Source organism: Glycine soja, chromosome 20, assembly GCF_004193775.1.
Source record: "Glycine soja cultivar W05 chromosome 20, ASM419377v2, whole genome shotgun sequence".
Taxonomy (NCBI): Eukaryota; Viridiplantae; Streptophyta; class Magnoliopsida; order Fabales; family Fabaceae; genus Glycine; species Glycine soja.
In genome coordinates, this window is record NC_041021.1 from 2,718,347 (window position 1) to 2,736,487 (window position 18,141).

General features: G+C 35.6%; 2 protein-coding genes across 3 annotated transcripts; one reads left to right on the forward strand and one right to left on the reverse strand.

The window, feature by feature from the left end:
* The first annotated feature begins 289 nt into the window (after nt 1–289).
* LOC114402536 (pyruvate kinase, cytosolic isozyme-like) lies at nt 290–3,694 on the forward strand. Its single transcript, XM_028365154.1, has 3 exons — nt 290–728; nt 1,629–2,090; nt 2,562–3,694. Exons 1-3 carry the CDS (start codon nt 495–497, stop codon nt 3,372–3,374), a joined length of 1,509 nt encoding a protein of 502 aa, XP_028220955.1. The 5' UTR covers nt 290–494; the 3' UTR covers nt 3,375–3,694.
* Nucleotides 3,695–5,243: 1,549 nt separating this feature from the next.
* Nucleotides 5,244–17,371, reverse strand: LOC114401566. Of its 2 annotated transcripts, none has more exons than XM_028364104.1 (5): nt 16,862–17,370; nt 16,565–16,758; nt 14,470–14,788; nt 11,822–11,914; nt 5,244–5,873 (listed from the first exon to the last, which is right to left on the reverse strand). In XM_028364104.1, the coding sequence occupies exons 1-5, from the start codon at nt 16,967–16,969 to the stop codon at nt 5,832–5,834; spliced, it is 756 nt and encodes a 251-aa protein (XP_028219905.1). In that variant the 5' UTR covers nt 16,970–17,370; the 3' UTR covers nt 5,244–5,831. The 2 variants fall into 2 exon arrangements, with proteins under 2 accessions (XP_028219905.1, XP_028219906.1); XM_028364105.1 differs by lacking the exon at nt 5,244–5,873 and adding an exon at nt 11,270–11,372 and having other exon boundaries at nt 16,862–17,371.
* Between the last annotated feature and the right edge of the window lie 770 nt (nt 17,372–18,141).

The window sequence follows — 18,141 nt, forward strand, 5'->3', positions numbered from 1 at the left end:
CATATCCAATATAAGGAACTTCACTGGGTCAAGCAAGTTTACTTTAATTAATTGAACAAAATATGAATTATTCTAAATTTTGTAACATATTTTTTTATTCTTTCCCATAAAAAAATTAGCTTTACATGGGAAGTTTAACCGTTAATAAATAAATAAAAAACTTGTGAAATTAAATAATGTTTCTCAAAATTTTAAAGAAATGTGTGGATCCAATTCCTAAAACAGTGACACAAATGTTAAAAAAAGAAGAAGTAAATAGGTAGCGACAGTGAATGGCATCGCAGAGGCATCATATCATATTGATTGCATAATAACAAGAGTCGCATCGCATCACAAATCTTTTTTGTCTCTCTCTACTTTTTTGCTTTCTTTCTTCTTCTGTTTATCGCATCGCGTATTGGTTGGTCGAAAAACAAAGAGTGTGTGTTGTGTGGTTTGGTTTGGTTTTTCACTTTTCTTCATCTTTTTGCGAGAAGACACACACACAGAGAGAGATGGCTACGACGAGGATTGAGGCAGAGAAGAAGCCGAAGACGAAGATCGTGTGCACGCTGGGCCCCGCATCACGGTCGGTCCCAATGATCGAGAAGCTTCTGCGAGCAGGCATGAACGTGGCGCGCTTCAACTTCTCCCATGGGTCCCACGAGTACCACCAGGAAACCCTCGACAACCTCCGCGCCGCCATGGAGAACACCGGTATTCTCTGCGCCGTCATGCTCGACACCAAGGCACGATACGACCACCAGATTCGATTTTCATATTCCATATTCTCCCCTTTTTGTTCGATTTGTATTTATTTTATTTATTTATATTCTCATCGCCGATTTTGTTTTGATTTACTTTTAAATCTTGTGTTTTAATTGCTAATGTTTATGATTGGATTAGGTTATGTATAAGCGGTTGTTATTATTATTATTATCTAATTCTAGCCCAACTATGTATGTGTGTGGAAGTGAAATGTTGAGATTTGAGTACTTAATCTTATGCGAATAGAATCTAATCTTGAATACAATGTTGGAGAATCGAGATCACCTGATATGATACGTTTGATTTATGTATGTATTTTTTTATCGGCAAATGTTAGTGTTAGTCTGTTAGTGTTAGTTTTTTTCTTAGTAGGAGGGATCAAACTTGGGACCTTTTCCTCCTTCCTTTCTTCTTAACCACCCAACCAACCTTATATCTCTTGATTTTGGTCACAATACTATACCCATCGTCATGCCTAGCATTGAAGAGAAATGGGTATTCTCACCTAATCAATATCTCAAATCAATGATGGATTCCGTTTTATGGCTAAACCCTTTGTCTTGTTTTGTTGCATGAGATGGAGTATGACTTGGATTCCTTACTAAGATAAACTCTTTTGATTACAAGATGGACTTTTTTTTTTTATAAAAAACATATGTATATATTTTGGCGCTTGTGTAAACATTGCGCTCTACCTAACTTAGCTATTGTCCTTGTGCTTTTGATACATATTTTATCACAGTTTGTAGATAATTTCTTTTGAAGATCCAATTGTTTGAATTGATATTGGGTTGACATTGTTTTGTGGACCATTTTTTTGAAAACTTCCTTCCACAATTAAGATTATCTTTCAATTTATGTTACTATCTACATTGCTGCAGGGGCCTGAGATTCGAACTGGTTTTCTCAAGGACGGTAAGCCTATCCAACTGATACAAGGTAATGAAATAACCATTTCCACTGACTATGACCTAAAGGGTGATGAGAAGACGATTTGTATGAGCTACAAAAAGCTGCCTGAGGATGTGAAGCCCGGGATGGTCATACTCTGTGCGGATGGCACCATATCATTTACAGTTTTATCATGTGACAAACAAGCAGGCTTGGTTCAATGCCGATGTGAGAACTCTGCCACTCTTGGCGAGAGGAAGAATGTTAATTTGCCTGGAGTGATAGTGGATCTCCCAACTTTGACAGACAAGGACAAGGAAGATATCTTGGCCTGGGGAATTCCGAATAAAATTGACATGATTGCTCTTTCTTTTGTTCGAAAAGGTTCTGACCTGGTGGAAGTCAGGAAAGTTCTGGGAAAACATGCTAAGAACATTATGCTCATGTCTAAGGTATGCCGTGCTGCATTCCCTTTTTTGGAAAATATAAGTGATTCCAGATCTGGTTAAAAAGTGATAGTGTTCTGCATTGGTTATGATATCCTTTGAGATGCCTTTTACATCTCCACTAGTGCATGTTATAGGATATCATCTAACAAATTTGTGATGCTCTTTTAAGAAACTAGCTTGTGTGTTTCTAATAATATTTGCTATCTCTAATATAATGTTATATTTAAGAGGAATGCTAACAACACTTTATCTATACATTTTTTTAACTCACTATTATTGGGTGAAATCAATGTGGGTGCTATTAAATGATGTGGTTTTCACTTCTTATTTAACGGGTTCACTCCTTTATTTAGTGGATCTCATAGATTTCACTAAATTTTAAAGTGTTTTGAAAAAAGTGTGTTGCTATCATATCTCTGTATTTACCTGTTTCTGGTCACTTATTCCGTCTGTTACTTCAAATATATGTGGCAGGTTGAAAACCAAGAAGGGGTTGCAAATTTTGATGAAATCCTTGCAAATTCAGATGCATTTATGGTGGCACGTGGTGACCTTGGAATGGAAATTCCAATAGAGAAGATATTTCTCGCACAGAAAGTGATGATTTACAAGTGCAACATCCAAGGAAAACCAGTTGTCACTGCAACCCAGATGTTGGAGTCAATGATCAAATCTCCCAGGCCAACCAGGGCCGAAGCTACTGATGTTGCCAATGCAGTTCTGGATGGCACAGACTGTGTGATGCTTAGTGGTGAAACCGCTGCTGGAGCCTATCCAGACCTTGCTGTTCAAACAATGGCTAAAATATGCATTGAAGCAGAGAGCACCCTTGACTATGGTGATGTGTTCAAAAGGATTATGGAGCACTCACCGGTACCCATGAGCCCATTAGAGAGTCTAGCTTCTTCTGCTGTTAGAACAGCCAACTCGGCTAGAGCGGCTCTTATCTTGGTTTTAACTAGAGGAGGGAGTACTGCAAAATTGGTGGCGAAATACAGGCCAGGGATGCCAATTCTTTCCGTGGTTGTTCCCGAGCTCAAGACTGATAGCTTTGATTGGGCATGCAGTGATGAGGCCCCTGCGAGACATAGCCTTATATTCCGCGGGTTGGTTCCCGTGTTGAGTGCAGCTTCTGCTAGAGCTTCTCATGCTGAAACAACAGAAGAAGCAATAGAATTCGCCATGCAACATGCCAAGTCCAAGGGTCTCTGCCACAACGGGGATTCAGTGGTGGCACTGCATCGTGTGGGCACTGCATCTATCATCAAGATCTTGACTGTGAAATGATCACCCCCATTACAAGGAATTCTTCTGCTGTTTATGGCAAATTTTTTGGATGGTGCAAAAGAGGTCTCGATATACCTCTTCATATCTACATTGGATGCAAACTTCAATTAAAAGCATTTATTAGGATCGGTTACCTGTTTTTCACATATCATATATTACTGGTTTTTTTTTTTTTGTTACATTTGCCTTATCATTGTGGCGAGTAGCCACTTGTTTTCATTTGTTAAGATTTTGTACGAGGCTTTTGGTGAACCAAAAAACTAGCCACCTCTGGATTTTGAATTTTGCGGTCTAAAGTTGTTTTAACTTTTAATTGAGCAGTCAGCAGTGTATGTTTTTTCTTTAGTATGATCGGTGAAGCGGGTTATTCCATTTTTTTTTCAACAATGAGTGATAAAGCTAACCCATTCCAATTGCGATGGATGGAAAATAAACTTGTTTAAATAATAATAAAAATTTAAAAATAGAAATTAAATAGGCAGAACTGGAGGAGAAAAAAAATATTCAGAATAAGAAATGATGAGAACTGTGGGCCTCCGGATTTATCATTGGGGAATAAAATAGGGATTTTGTTAATAATGTTTTTTCTGAGTTTGGTTTCGTTGTTTTAAACGAAATGAAAAATAATTGACTTTCGAAATATAAATTCTGAAATTATGTTAAAAAAACGATTTTCAAAATTTAATTTTTGGAAGTTAATTTTCTTCACAGTTCCAGAATTTAAATTTCTGAAATCAATATTTTTATGCATTCTAAAATTAAAATTCCGCAATACAATTTGAAAGACTAGAAATAAGTTTCTAGAAGACAAGAAAGTTAAAAAGTCAACAGCAACTTTGAAGAGCATGATTTGTGCCGGGATGACTAGAGGGAAGGAAGCAGCCACCTTCAACAATTTGAAAATTGTTCCAATATATACTCCTTTCCGGTCATCCTTCCTATATCGTATTCTATATGTGAATAACATGACTTGTTTAAATTCTTATGAATAAATATGATGTCAATGATTAGTTGGAAGACTTTCTGCATCTGCTTTTGTAATTTGCATTCACATTATCTTTGGAAAACTTATTTCCGGTCTTTAAATTAAAGGGTTTTTTTTTTTTTTTGCAATTAACATGCTTGTTAATTGTATGAGGGAAACAAACCAAATTAAACCATGTTAAAGTTTAGTTTGACTTGCTAAAAATGATATTTAGCTTGAGACTCGTGTCATGTTTAGATATGAATTACTAGTTTTTAGTGTCAAAATAAGTTCAAGAACCATTCATTTCGGCTTTATGTAAACCACTTCATAATGACTAATGAGATATGAAGCTCATGAACAGGTTCAATAACTTCCCTTCGCACTTTATCTACGTAAAACCCTATCAATTTATTGATCATTAAATAAATAAAACTATTTGAGAAGCCAATTGAGGACGATATTGGGAAGGACCTCACTTTTTTTAGCAGGGTAAGGCTTAGATCGTTTTTTTGGTAGTACAACTACAATGGTGAAATTATACCTAAAATGTGTAAATTGTTCAGATCTGTTAGTCCTCACCATCTAATCCTGGTGGTTTTTATTGCTTAAATATTTTATTTAGTCTTCAAACATCAACATTAGAGTCGCGATGCAACAACAGTAACGGAAAATGTGGATGGAGTACCACCAGTTACTTTAATACCCGTATCTCAAAGCACGTTATCATGCGAACTAAGCTAATAACACCATATCTTGAAGCAATGCTCCTGTGAAATATCAAGTTACAAGGCTTTTGGGTTGGTCAATTTAAATCCTACATCTTTGTTTAATTTTAGTTCATGATCGATGTTTTACACTACTACTTGATCAGGTTGGTGTTGAAGAATCTATAGTCGTTCACATGCTGCTCAATTCAATTACAATATGAACACTAATTGATTTCAAAGCATCTTTAATACCGCATATATACTCATAGTCTAGTTTTTTTTATAAAAAAAATTGAAATGAAAAAAAAAACATTTTGCTTGTATTTCCTTAGTAACTACATATTCACTAACTGGCCTCCTAATCAATCACTGCAAAAGGAAAAACAGAGAAAAAATAGAACCCTGGAAAACAGATAATACATCCCCAGGCCGCTTTTCCACCTATAGACTCAAATGCAAAGCTATAGTGCAGTGTACTAAACTGCTTGCCCATTTGCAGATTTGTTGGTAACATGAAACCCTAATCTTTTGACATGTAATGTAATCAGAATGGCTTCCTTAGCTCAATTTCAGACATATTCAAGTAACTGCTTCAAGGATAAACAGGATATCATTCTTGTCCTAAGATGTACAGTCAGTGTGCCTCTCCTTTCCATCAAGGTTCACAATGAGAAAGTTGCCAACAAATTGCATATGGTACAAGATTCACTCCCACACAAGTTGCAGAATAGTGAAAAAGAAACTTGTACCAAAACAGGAGTGAGAAAACTGCTTTTTGGGGCTCTATTTCAAACGATTTCCTTCTTGATTAACCCCATTCTCTTCCTGCAAGGACCTAATCATATTAGAAGTGACCAGGACATGTCCCCACTCACCAATGGGAAAACAAGTAAAAGATTAACATATATATACAAGATGATGAGGATTTGAAAGATAACCAGATCATATTCAAAATAACGAATTTAAACATCCAATAGATAGTTTGATTTTGGTGGATCAGGAGTAGACATCAAAATGAGAAACATAAAATAAACTCAAGCAAACAACGAAGAAAAAATATATGCAGTACCGGAAAATAATACTAGAGAGGCTCGAATGAATCGAAAAAAATATTTTCTTTCCTTGGAAAGAATTGCAAATAAATTATCCTTGGTTGGGGAAACAAAAGCACATGATATGCATAAAATGAAAAACTTATTTACAATAGAGAGATAGAAGAAATTGAAATTGGAGATGAATCCCTAAACTCAAAACTTAGAGACGGGGAAGAAGGCTGAAAAGGGAGAAGCAGATGAGGAAGGATAAAGAAGAGAGCAACAAGCATAAATGGCTACAGTCAAAGTGGATAGTGAAAGTGGAAAATGAAATCTTGTTTACAAAGATATCTACACAATGGTTCGGGGTGGCTTCTTCGGATTTGAAACATGAGAACACAAAAAAAAACTAACCAACTGAGGTCAGGTTGAGTAAAAAGAAACCAAACCTATTCAATTTCCCAAACCAGCCTGTAAGTTGTTTGGGTTGGGTTAACTGGTGCTACATGTGAAGGTGGTGAGAAATTGGAACATCCGGAGACGGGTCATCATTGAAAAGTAATAAAAAGTGGAGAAGCAAAGATAGCCGTAGGACAAAACCTTTGCTGAAGAAGATAGTATTCCAGGAAAGACAGTTGAAAGCCTTGACAGTGAACATACCTTTACTTGGAATAATATTATGAAGACTAGTAAAGAGAAAAATATAAAGTGATGAAGAATATACATTAGAATCGGGAAACAAAATAGATCTGGGAAATTGATCCAATTAGAGGGCATGCAGCTAATTAAATAATAAGATTTAATACCATCAACCAAACACAAAATGGAACATTCACAAGCAAGAGTTAAAACTAAATCTTTTATGTTGAGCAACTCCATTTTGTCTATAAGATCCAAAGTTTGGTCATGAATTCATAAAAAGGAGTACAAATATTATTTTTTTTTACATTGTCACTATGAAAAAATAGGAAAAGTTGTACAGCATTAAGTACTAATTTCAGCATATAATTCTTTTTAAATTTTAAAAATAATTAAGAATGATTATTGATGAAAAATATCCAAGGGCAACAGGAATAATTGTCAATAAAGATTACTACTGAGACACAAACCTATAATTGACACAACTCAGTTGAGGTGTGTAGTCAGCTCAATAAATTAGAAGATAGGAGAAAAGGACACAAAAGCACTTTCCTTTTTTGACAAGACTTCAAAAAAGTAGAGTGGATAGGTGAGGAACCATTTGTCAAGTTTAGGCAGACTGAAATTCATAAGGAAAAAAAAAACAGTTTAGACAGACTGGGACATCAAATACAACTATGAATTAAGACAACAGCAAAAAAACATTGCTAAAATTGAGACACTATAAGAAAGGAACTTCTAGAACTGAGGTATCGCAGGGAGAGATCCTAACGGATTTGGAAGTTAGGGTCAGAGGAGAGATGGATTGAAATTCACTCAGCTACCAACTTGATTTTGATACTAGAAAACAAAGAGTACATTGGAATTGTGTATATAACAGACCACACAAGGTATATTACACTAGGGTGGTATTATTTACAATCACTGTTACACTTGTAATTTTCTCCTAAAATAGTAGGACTGTAGGAGCACTAATTGACTGTATTCATACACAAAACTGTACAAGATATTTTATAAAGACAACTTTGTGTTATAGGAACAAAGAGTAAAAAAAGTAGCTGCAACCAGCCTTGAAATTAAGATATGGATGGAATGATCTACAAGGAATGCCTTTGATCAGTTTGTGAGGATATTGTAATAAGCTAATTATTTATGAACTTTGAAATTGTGAGACTATGTTTTGATATTATTCCTGATATTGTATTTATTATTAAAATATTTTATTCCCTATTAATCAGTAATTGATTGATCTTGTAATCAATACTGATTCCCTTTTCCATATTATAAATAGCATGAGATGTGATCTACATTGACACACAACATTACACAGTAAATAACATTGTTACATGGTATTAGAGCTTGGGTTATTCTTATTCTTGACAGAGGAATAACGAAAGTCGTTCTCCACCAGGAACCTACTGTTGCCAGAGATGAAAAGTTGACATTCAGTATTTCAATTGCAACATGTTGCATGCTAGATCTTTAAATATCCTTCCTATCTATAACAGATCATTCATTTAATCAGATTAAGTTCAATAGACCAAACAAAATTTTCCACCTTAGGCAGAGCCTTAATCTCTTCCAGAGAGAATTACCAATATAAAATTATAACAATATAATCAAATAAAGAGGAGGACAAAAAAGCAATGAGATCTACTTTGAAATATTCCTATTATTTGGGCCCACGAAAATTCTAAGAATGGAACCTTAAAAATAACTACAATCAAACAAAACATCAATGAAAGTAAAACTACTCTTTAAAAAGACCATGTGCTTTACACCATGTAGAGGTCAATCACCTAACCTTATCCCAAATCAACTAATGAGCCTAAGAAATCTTCTTAAAGATGCAACCTGGGGCCCTCTAGGTAGAAACCCAGAATAACCAGGACACAATTATAACTGAAAATATATGTTGTTTTTTATACTATATACATAACTGGATCTTTTATAGACGAAATAAAATTGGGATGACAGTTATTCCTCTGTAAGTATCTTAATAGGACCCTCCTAATCTTACTATTTCTCTTCGTACCCCATTGCCCAGAGGCTCTTCGCTATGCGAAGGTATGGGGGAGGGATATTGTACGCAACCTTACCCTTGCATATGCAAAGAGGCTGTTTCCAGATTCGAACCCATGACCAACAAGTCACCAAGGCACAACTTTACCGCTGCACCAGGGCTCGCCCATTCCTGTCAACCCTCCTAATCTTACTATATTTACCATAAAAATATCTACACTAAAATAAAATCTCAAAACTGACAATTGTTTAAGTTATATAAAAGACAATAAAAATTAATAAAAACATTACACCCGTCTCCTGAGATTTAACTCAGAGTTGAGGATGGGAGCTTTGAGGGCTCAGAATGTTGAGAAACAGAATGTGATACAGCAGGAGAGTTGACAGGAATGGGAGAAAAACCAGGGGGAACACTAGGTGCAGGAAGAAGAATGTTGGGATGGTTGAGGGGTATGACTAACTGATGGTGGGGACAGATTTGGACTAAGACTGAAATAAGAGTCAAGAATCTTTATTGTGTTAGGTGAGGAAGGAAATAGGTCAGAATAGGGAAACCTATGTTCAATGAACAAGACATCTTTAGAAATGTAAATTCTGCCAGTGGAAGACGGACACTTGTAAACTTTGTGGGAAGAGGAGTACCCTAAGAACAAACATTCTTGAGATCTAAAGTCAAGTTTGTGTGCATGATAAGGTCTCAACAAGTCTATAAAAACAAGTTCCAAAGGAGAGTATCTAGAAAAGGCATCAATGAAAGACACATAGTATTTAAAACCAGCATAGGAAGTTAAATGAGAAGGTCCCCACAAGTCTATAAAAACAAGTTCCAAAGGAGAGTATATAGAAGTAGAAGAGTGAGAAGGCAATCTATGAGATTTGCCCATACAACAGGATGAACAAAAGTCTGAAACAATTATATTAGATGAAGAAATATTACAATGGTTGAAGACTAGCTTCATGACATGACTAATAGGATGACCCAACCTAGCATGCCACCAACTTACATTGCTCGGTGGCAAAAGTACAGAATTTGAAACTACATTGGAGGCTTTGTTTGCAGCAGTATCAACTACACCAGGCAAGGAACTATCTGTGGCTGAGTTAACAAGAGGATCCAAGGAAGACAACAACACAGATGAATGGTCTTGAAGCTTGAGATTGCAAAAGGAATAAAGACCATCAGCACCAACAACTCCCTGAAGAAGGACTCTATTGGTCCCCTGAGATTTAACAAGACACATGTGAGGATGAAACTCAAAGAAAACTGAATTATCTTTAGCAAATTGGCTAACACTCATTAAATTTTGTTATGGAAGGAACATGCAATAATTTCTGAAGTTTAATGGTAATTTGAGAGTCATTAGGAGACACAAAGGAAGAGGAACCAGCAGCAGAAATGCTTAAACCTTCACCATTTCCTATCAAAATCTGAGACACAAAGGAAGAGGAACCAGCAGCAGAAATACTTAAACCTTCACAATTTCCTATCAAAATCTGATCCAGTCCATCAAAGTGACTAAACTGTTTGATATTCTGAGGTTCACCAGTGACATGGAAACTGGCACCAGAATCTGGAATCCAGGTGTTGTTAGCATTGCCATGAGAGCTGGAATTAGTTATGCTTGGCACTTGGCTGTGTAGAGGCTGGAGCAGCATTTCCAAACTTGGAATTGGGATTAATCCAAGTGTTAAGAGGTTCTGACAGAACCAGAGGAGTAGGGAATAGGTTGAAGTGTAGTTGGATCAAAGAAGGTGAGGGATTCATGAGGTTGATAACTCATGTCAAGACCGAAAGTGGCAAAAATTCACGGTATGACCATACTTAAGACAAATCTGGCACTGAAAATTGGCAAATCTGCCACCACTGCAACCTCTGCCGGAGCCACCACCACTAACACTGCCGCGGTTAGTGAAACCACCAAGATTACCACCGTCACGGCCATACAAACCGCGAGAACCCAGAATTGTACGAATTAGGGTTCAAATATCCCTGAGTATAGTTCAATGAAGCAGAGCTAAGTCCCTGAGTTTCCTTGTTGTAACGAACAAGGCGAGTCTCATGACCGTAGAGTAATGCCTCAATTTCAGCAATGGAAGGCATGCGCTTCTTGCTTTCAATAACAGAGATCACCAGTGCATAATCGGACAGAAGTCCTTCAAGAAGCGCATCAACATACTCCTCGTGACAAACCGACACTCCAATACTGGCGAGCTCATCAACAAAACCTTTGATCTTGTACAGATATTCATCAATAGTTTTTCCTTCAAGCAAAACTACGCGCATCGCAGTTCACAATTGACGCACACGAGACTTCGTCTAAGCACTGAAGTACTCGTGAATCTTCACCCAAACCTTATAGGAGTGATTCAATCCAAGCACGGGTGACAGAACAGACTTCGAAAGTGTGGATTGGAGCCAAATAAGGAGTGTTTGGTCATGAACTTCCCACGCTTCATATGCAGGATTGATGTGATCAGCTTCACAATCTTCTTCGGTGAGGTATCGCAGCGGAACAACCAGATTCACCACAAACCGTTGCAGCTTGTGCGACTTGATCATAGGCTCAACATGTTTCCACCAATGGAAGTAGTTTGAATCGTAGAGTAGCTTTGAGGAGAAGACCTAGAACTTTCGAAGAGAGAAAAACTTCAAAAAATTGGCTCTAGATACCATCTTAGATAAGATGAGAGAGAGGATTTGTTTAACAGAATGAATGAATCTCATTTCATTAATCACAGCAAAAAGTTAGTTACAAAGCAGATATTTATAGCTTTCTCAACTAAGAGTAGTACAGCTGTCAATAGCTGTACACTCACTAAGTACGAGCTGCTGTTAGCAAAGGCTAACAGCTCTGACTAAACTGTTTGAACAGTTATACATTTATATACTCTAATAGCACCATTCTTTATAACACTTACCTGGACGAAGTTCTTTGTAAACTGTTGTAAATCTAGTTTCTTGCAAATATGTGATCAGAGTAAATGACTATATGAGGTTCTAGACAAACTAAATACAGATTGATGAGGTTGTAAAAGGTTAATAGACTACAAAAGGACATATAATAAGCAGATACTTACATCCGCTGCCTGGAAAGATCTTCCCATGGTTGACTTGAGAGAAACTTCAGCAGATGATGTTGACTCATTCTGGGTAGTTTCATGATTTTCCATCTACAACCAAATGAAATGAGAGAGAAAAATCTTAGTAGGGTTTATCCAAAATGAGAATTGAATAGATAACAGAATTTGATGATAAGATATGAAATCAAAGTCTTCCCTATAATTAAGGATCCTTCTTATAATTTGGGTTTTAAGACCTAACTCAATCTCATAAAATCAGTTTGTAAGGGGGGGACTGTGAAAGCATTACAAGGACTACTACATTGGCTATATCTCTATTCAATGTGAGACTAAACACCCCCGCCTCACACGTTGCACAATGAAGGAGTTGGAGGCTGCAATGAAGGCAACACGAAGAGGCCAAATTAAGGTGGCCAAGGGTGAATGCAATTAAGGCGACTTTTCAGCACACCCCTTTGCTCCTAGGGCTATGGGCCTGAAGTGTGGCAATGGGGGTGACCTAACAATAAATCTAGGATAGACTTTTAATACCATCTAAGAATTTGGGCTTGGTATTTAACTCAACCCTACAAAATTGGCTTGTAAGGTGATAACTGCCCAAGTTTTATAAGGATTACATTAGTCATATCTCTAGTTGATGTAAGACTAAACACAACCCCTCACACCTTGCACAATGAAGGTGACAGAGGCTATATGAAGGCAACCCAAAGACACCGCACAATTAAGTGGAAAAGGGGGTGACCACAATTAAAGCGACTTTCTAACACTCCTGAAAAAAAAAATCCAAGAGATATCAAACTCTTCCATAGTGAAAACTTAAAACTGTCGATGGGAGAACAGTGCATCTCTGAAACATGACACAAACTGGACTAGTAACAACAAATGGAACCCCCACCCCTGCCACAAATCTTACAATAGGGAGGGAAGCATAGAGTTAAAGTATGAAAATGAAATATTGAAATTTCATCACTTGGATGCATAATATTTGTCCATTTGATCACAAGCTGAGGAATAGATAAAAATTAATTGGTTTGACAAAATGAATACAAACAAAGAAGGCTATTGGTAACACCAATGAGAAGAGTATATTGCATGTTTTAGTCCTGAGAAGAGAAGGATAGGGAGACCAAAAAGGACATTAGAGGAAGTTATCAAGAGAGATTTCATGGTAAATACTATCTTTGAAGATTTGGCTTTTAACAGAGTTGAATGAGACATTGTGTGATTGATGTAACCAACCTTACCTAGTGGGACAACACTTTGTTGTTGTTGTTGTTGGCTAGACAAAATGGACAGAACATGTATCCTAGGGAAAAGGTGAAATACAAATCCCAATATTAAGAAATAGAAAACTTGGAGTTCACCAGTAAAACCTAATTTATTTTCCTCAAAAAAATATTTTTCTTCTATCCAAAAGTTCACAAAATTGGATATTTGTTTACAGGGGTCGGGGGGGTCCAAAAGACACAGTGTGACAATTTCTGGCTATAGACAACTCTACTACCTAGCATAGCTACTTCGAAACAAAATATTCCCTTACCTAGAAAAAAAATAAAGGCACTAGTTTATAGCTCACTAATCTAACCATTGTTGAACTGCTGTTAAGCTGGTGACAATTAAATATATTTTTAATATTAAATAATCCATTAAGACTCACAAAGGGAAGCCTAGACCAGTTGACCCTAGATGCAAGGTTGCCAAGTGACTAGGCAGTCACAAGTTCAAGTCCTGGAATCAGGCTCTTGTAAGTGCAAGGTAAAACTTGCCTAAAATAGAACTATAATGAGTCCAATCCTTTCCTGGACTCCACCATGGCGGGAGCTTTTTAGCACCAGGTTGCCCTTTTTATTAAGTAAAATTAAAATCACAAGAAATCTAGTTAAACTTTTAAATTAATATAAAAGAACCATGTTAAATGTCTTGCAAGATAAAAGTTTAACAACAAATAATAATAGTCTATAATATATAATACCAATCCACATGTGGACCTCTATTTGTCTTTTTTTTTTTTTGAACAATTAAAAATTAAAAGAAAAAGGAATTGAAAGATTTTAAAAAAAAAATCAAACTGGTTTTAGTTTTTCTAGACTAGTGCAATTCAACGATTTTTCACCGGTTTTACCCTCCTCTAGTTTGATGGAAATTGTGAACCGTGCTGACCTGACCGGTTCTTCAGTTTTCTGCTGGATTGATCAGTCCTATTTTCTTAATCCTTGAAATATCCATAATCAAACACATTATAAAGTACCAAATGTATCACTCTATGAGAATTCTGTACTGGGTTAGTTAACTGAACAATTCACAAAATGGCCAACAATGACTTTGTACACTGTACACAGTAGATTCATTTTGTATCATAAAAAAAATATATCAAGAATGATATTCTACATAGTAAAAAAAGTAAACAGTGCCCCAAAGTGCACCAGTTCTCTGCCCTGTAGGCAATTTATTGACCATTGGATTGTGCACCAAGATTCAATCCAATAGTAAATAAAGCTGCTACATGACTGGTTGACCAAGTACTAGAGTAGATAAAATTGTTTATCTGTAGGATAAGTACTGCAGCAGATAAAATTGCACAGTGCCTAATTGATACCAACTGAAAAAGTAATCATGGCTATGGTTTTGAGCAAAGTTAAGCCTACCTCAGATGAATATTTGTTTTCTTGAGCATCTTCAAATAGGGATGAGTAGTATGATGGATCATAGATAGAACCTCCAAGTATCTCATTGGAATTAGAGCATTGCCTAGCTACTGCAGGTGTCATGGGACTCAAAAAACTACTCCTCAAGTCAGAATCTGCTGCTCGAGAAGCTGCGTTCACATAGGAAGCACCCAACCTATAAATTTGAATCCATAACAACGAGGATGATAGCCTCACTGTAAAACCAACAATTTGCATAGCCAGAGTAAGTTTCACTGAAAATGTGAAAAATGTTGTGTAATACTTGGTAGAAATGTTCCTGCAAACAAACATAATGCTATTCATCAGATATGAATGAAAAACACAGTCAGATCACTTGTTTGATTCTTACAAGCACAGAAAATTGGTTCATATAAAACTTTTCACTGCATACAGCAGCCACTGCATATTGTTAAATTGATAAATAATACTAAAAATGGGATGCAATGCATGTTGTTGAAATTTGAGTTTAGGTAATGAACGAGGAAAAGAGAGAATAAATACAAAAATATTCTATTTGAATGATATGATGTGTAAGAGTGTGATAAATATTAAATAAATGGTTCTATTTGTACTAATGATTAGACATTACTCGCACGAGCCCAAACCCACAAATACAATAACACATCTAAGTGTACTAACAATAATTAAACAAGGAAATAAAACAAGAAATGCAATGAAATCCAGAATTAACTCTGAAGATTGCTTCCTCTGTTAGATGACAAATTGATTCCACAATATATTCTAAGATGTTGCAAATATATTTTGAAGATTTTTAAGATACTCCAAATAAAGTCAATACTTATATATTCTAACATTCCCCCTCAAATTAAAGTTTACTGAGCTTTAAGCTTGTCACAAATAAACAATTTAAAAATGAAAATAAGCTTGATGCATTCAGTGGCCTTCATTGATGAAATAAGAACTCAAGGATGCAGTAAGATGTCAAAGAGACGAGCATTGCAAGAAAGATAAGTTAGAAAGACAGATGAAATGATCACAGCCTAAAAGAGTTGGTAGTATATCAGCATGACCAAGGAACAAGACACTTCATTGAAAACTTGCTCAATGGAAATTCCCTAGCAAGCAATTATACACAATGGACACACAAAATGAGTCTAGTAACAATGCAAGTGATTTAAAACAGTTTTATTAATAAGTTCAGTCACCCATTCTGGGGCATATCTCATCTCACCCATTCTGGGGAAAAAGAATAATCCATGACAAAACATAAATGCAATTCTATAGGTGCTTTTAGTGTTGTTTTCTTATCAAAATTTGAGTTCCAACTCAGTAATCTGCATAATAAAGGTTTTGCATAAACAATTAAGATAATAGATTACCAAGATGAAACTTCAATTCTGATGTGAAAACAACACCAAAAGCACAAAGTAACTATATGCATGCAAGTTTTGTTATCTCAATCCATATTAGCTCTTTATAACTCAAAGTCACACTTAATACAAAAAAAGACAATATCATAGTCAATGTCCCTTCCTTAGATGAAGCTCTATAGGTGCTTTTAGTACTCTCTTCCAATCAAAATTAGGGTTACATCCGTGTAACAAAAGTTTACATTAAAGACTAACATACATTATTGAGCTGAAACTTCAATTCTAATTAAACAACAACACCAAAAACACCTAAGGAACTCTATGTAAATTTTGTCACAATCCATATTTGCACTTTTTATATAACCTAAGGTCACATATAATACAAGATAAAGACAACATCATAGTCAATTCCCCTTCCTTAGGGGCAAGAATCATTACACAAGCAAGCCAAAACTCGTAGTGTGTTTGGATTCACATCCACCAAACTCAAACGTGGATCACAGAAGCAACTTTTAGTTGTTTTTGGTGCATCTTGACGTGAAAATTTGATCAATCGCGGATGACGGATGCTAATTCAAACACGCACTCAGTCACTTGGTCTCAACAACATAGTCCACAACGGTACATGAAAAGTAAATTTACTAAATTACATTATATATATATAAAAAAAGGAATTATATCAAGTAAAGAAAGAAAGAAACGAAAGAAATAGCAGGACGCACCAAATTTCGTTGGCGAAAAGAATGAACCAAGAAATGTCGAGCAAGATGGCACAAAAGAGAAGAAAAGCGTAGGTGCGGCCAAGGCTCTGACTGCTACTCTCAATTGCGACCAAAGCGAACAACGCGATTGCCAGATTTACGAGCGACACGCCATTGTACGATGCTCCCAGCGATCCAATTAACGCGCATCCAATCTTTGCATCATTTTCCAAATTTCCACACACACACGCACACATTAATTCAACAATTCAATAACTAACAAGTAACAAGAATGCAATTAACAATGCAATTAAGAACCTGAAGGTAAATGAGGATGACAGCGAAAGACTGGAGCCTATCGTAGTCGCGAATCCATTGCTGTATTCGATCTCGCAAATTCAAACAGAATGAACCACAAAGCATCATAAAAGAGCCTCTCGCCAATGATTAAGCCTTTTTCTTTTTCTCTCAATCTGAATCAATCGGAGCAAAAGCGTGTAGTGAAAAATAATGCATCTTCTTCTTCTTCCTCTCCGAGTTTTTCTTTCTTTCTTTTCTTTTCTTTTAACAACTGCGATGGTGGTGGTGGTGTTGTGCTGTGTCGTTCACATAATCACATTCACACTCTCTCGTTTTGCACTTTTTGTGTTTGTTTTTGTGTGTCCTTGCTGGCGACTAGCGAGCAATTGCCATTTTGGGGGCAAATCCCAACAGCGAAAGAAACAGTAGTGCTTTCGTTTGGGGGGCGATTTTTGTAACCAACTTTTCTTTTCTTTCTCTCTATGCTTTGTTCGCTCTGCTCCAATTCAATTATTTTATTTCCCCTTGCTTTCGATGCATCACATTTGCATATGTAGTGACAAAAATGCTTTGGTTTGTTAAAATGACTTTTTAGTTTTTAGTTTTACTATTTTTACTGTTTTACTTTGATTTTTATACGGCGAACAAATTTTAAATGAGGAATTCTTCGTACCTGGTGCGAGAATTAACCCATTTGTCAGCAATTTTTTAGTAATTGTTTTTCTAGGCTTCATGTTATTGGTAGGTGCTTGGAAGATGTAGCATATCACGTGTAGAAAGAATGCTAGATATTTGCCGAGGGTAATTTGATTCTGCGTCTCTCTTAACGTCTTCTTTTAATAAATAAAAAATAATAGTCTCTCAAATTTCAATTATAAAAAAAATAAATATAAAAAAATTTCACGTAATTTTATCTTATTTAATATTATTATTATTATTAAATATTTTGTATTTATTTAATTAAGATGATAGTTTCAATAATTTTTTCTTATTCATCATATCAAAATTTATTAAATGGCAGTTTAATACTTCTCACGTTTCTATTTATAAAACATTATTATCTATTTCATCACGATTAAGAAAAGTGATTAAATTAATTGATAAAAATAAACTTGTCATTATTAACAATGTTTCTTTATTCCTCTTAATTGTTTGTCAATATATTATTTCTCTTATTTTAATTAGGAGTATTTTAGTCTAAAAATATTTAATGATTATAGAATAAATTTTATAAAAAGGAGCAAACATCATTTCAACTTAAATCTTATAAATATAAACAAAGGAAATACATTATATTT

Bases quoted from the DNA above. Each gene is read 5' to 3' on its own strand.
- LOC114402536 (XM_028365154.1), top strand. From the start codon at position 495: ATGGCTACGACGAGGATTGAGGCAGAGAAGAAGCCGAAGACGAAGATC. The intron at 729-1,628 runs GCACGATACGAC...ACATTGCTGCAG, and splicing joins CCGTCATGCTCGACACCAAG to GGGCCTGAGATTCGAACTGG. The intron at 2,091-2,561 runs GTATGCCGTGCT...TATATGTGGCAG, and splicing joins ACATTATGCTCATGTCTAAG to GTTGAAAACCAAGAAGGGGT.
- LOC114401566 (XM_028364104.1), bottom strand. From the start codon at position 16,969: ATGATGCTTTGTGGTTCATTCTGTTTGAATTTGCGAGATCGAATACAG. The intron at 16,759-16,861 runs GTTCTTAATTGC...AATGATGCAAAG, and splicing joins TCATCCTCATTTACCTTCAG to ATTGGATGCGCGTTAATTGG. The intron at 14,789-16,564 runs GTGCGTCCTGCT...GTTTGTTTGCAG, and splicing joins CTTTTCGCCAACGAAATTTG to GAACATTTCTACCAAGTATT.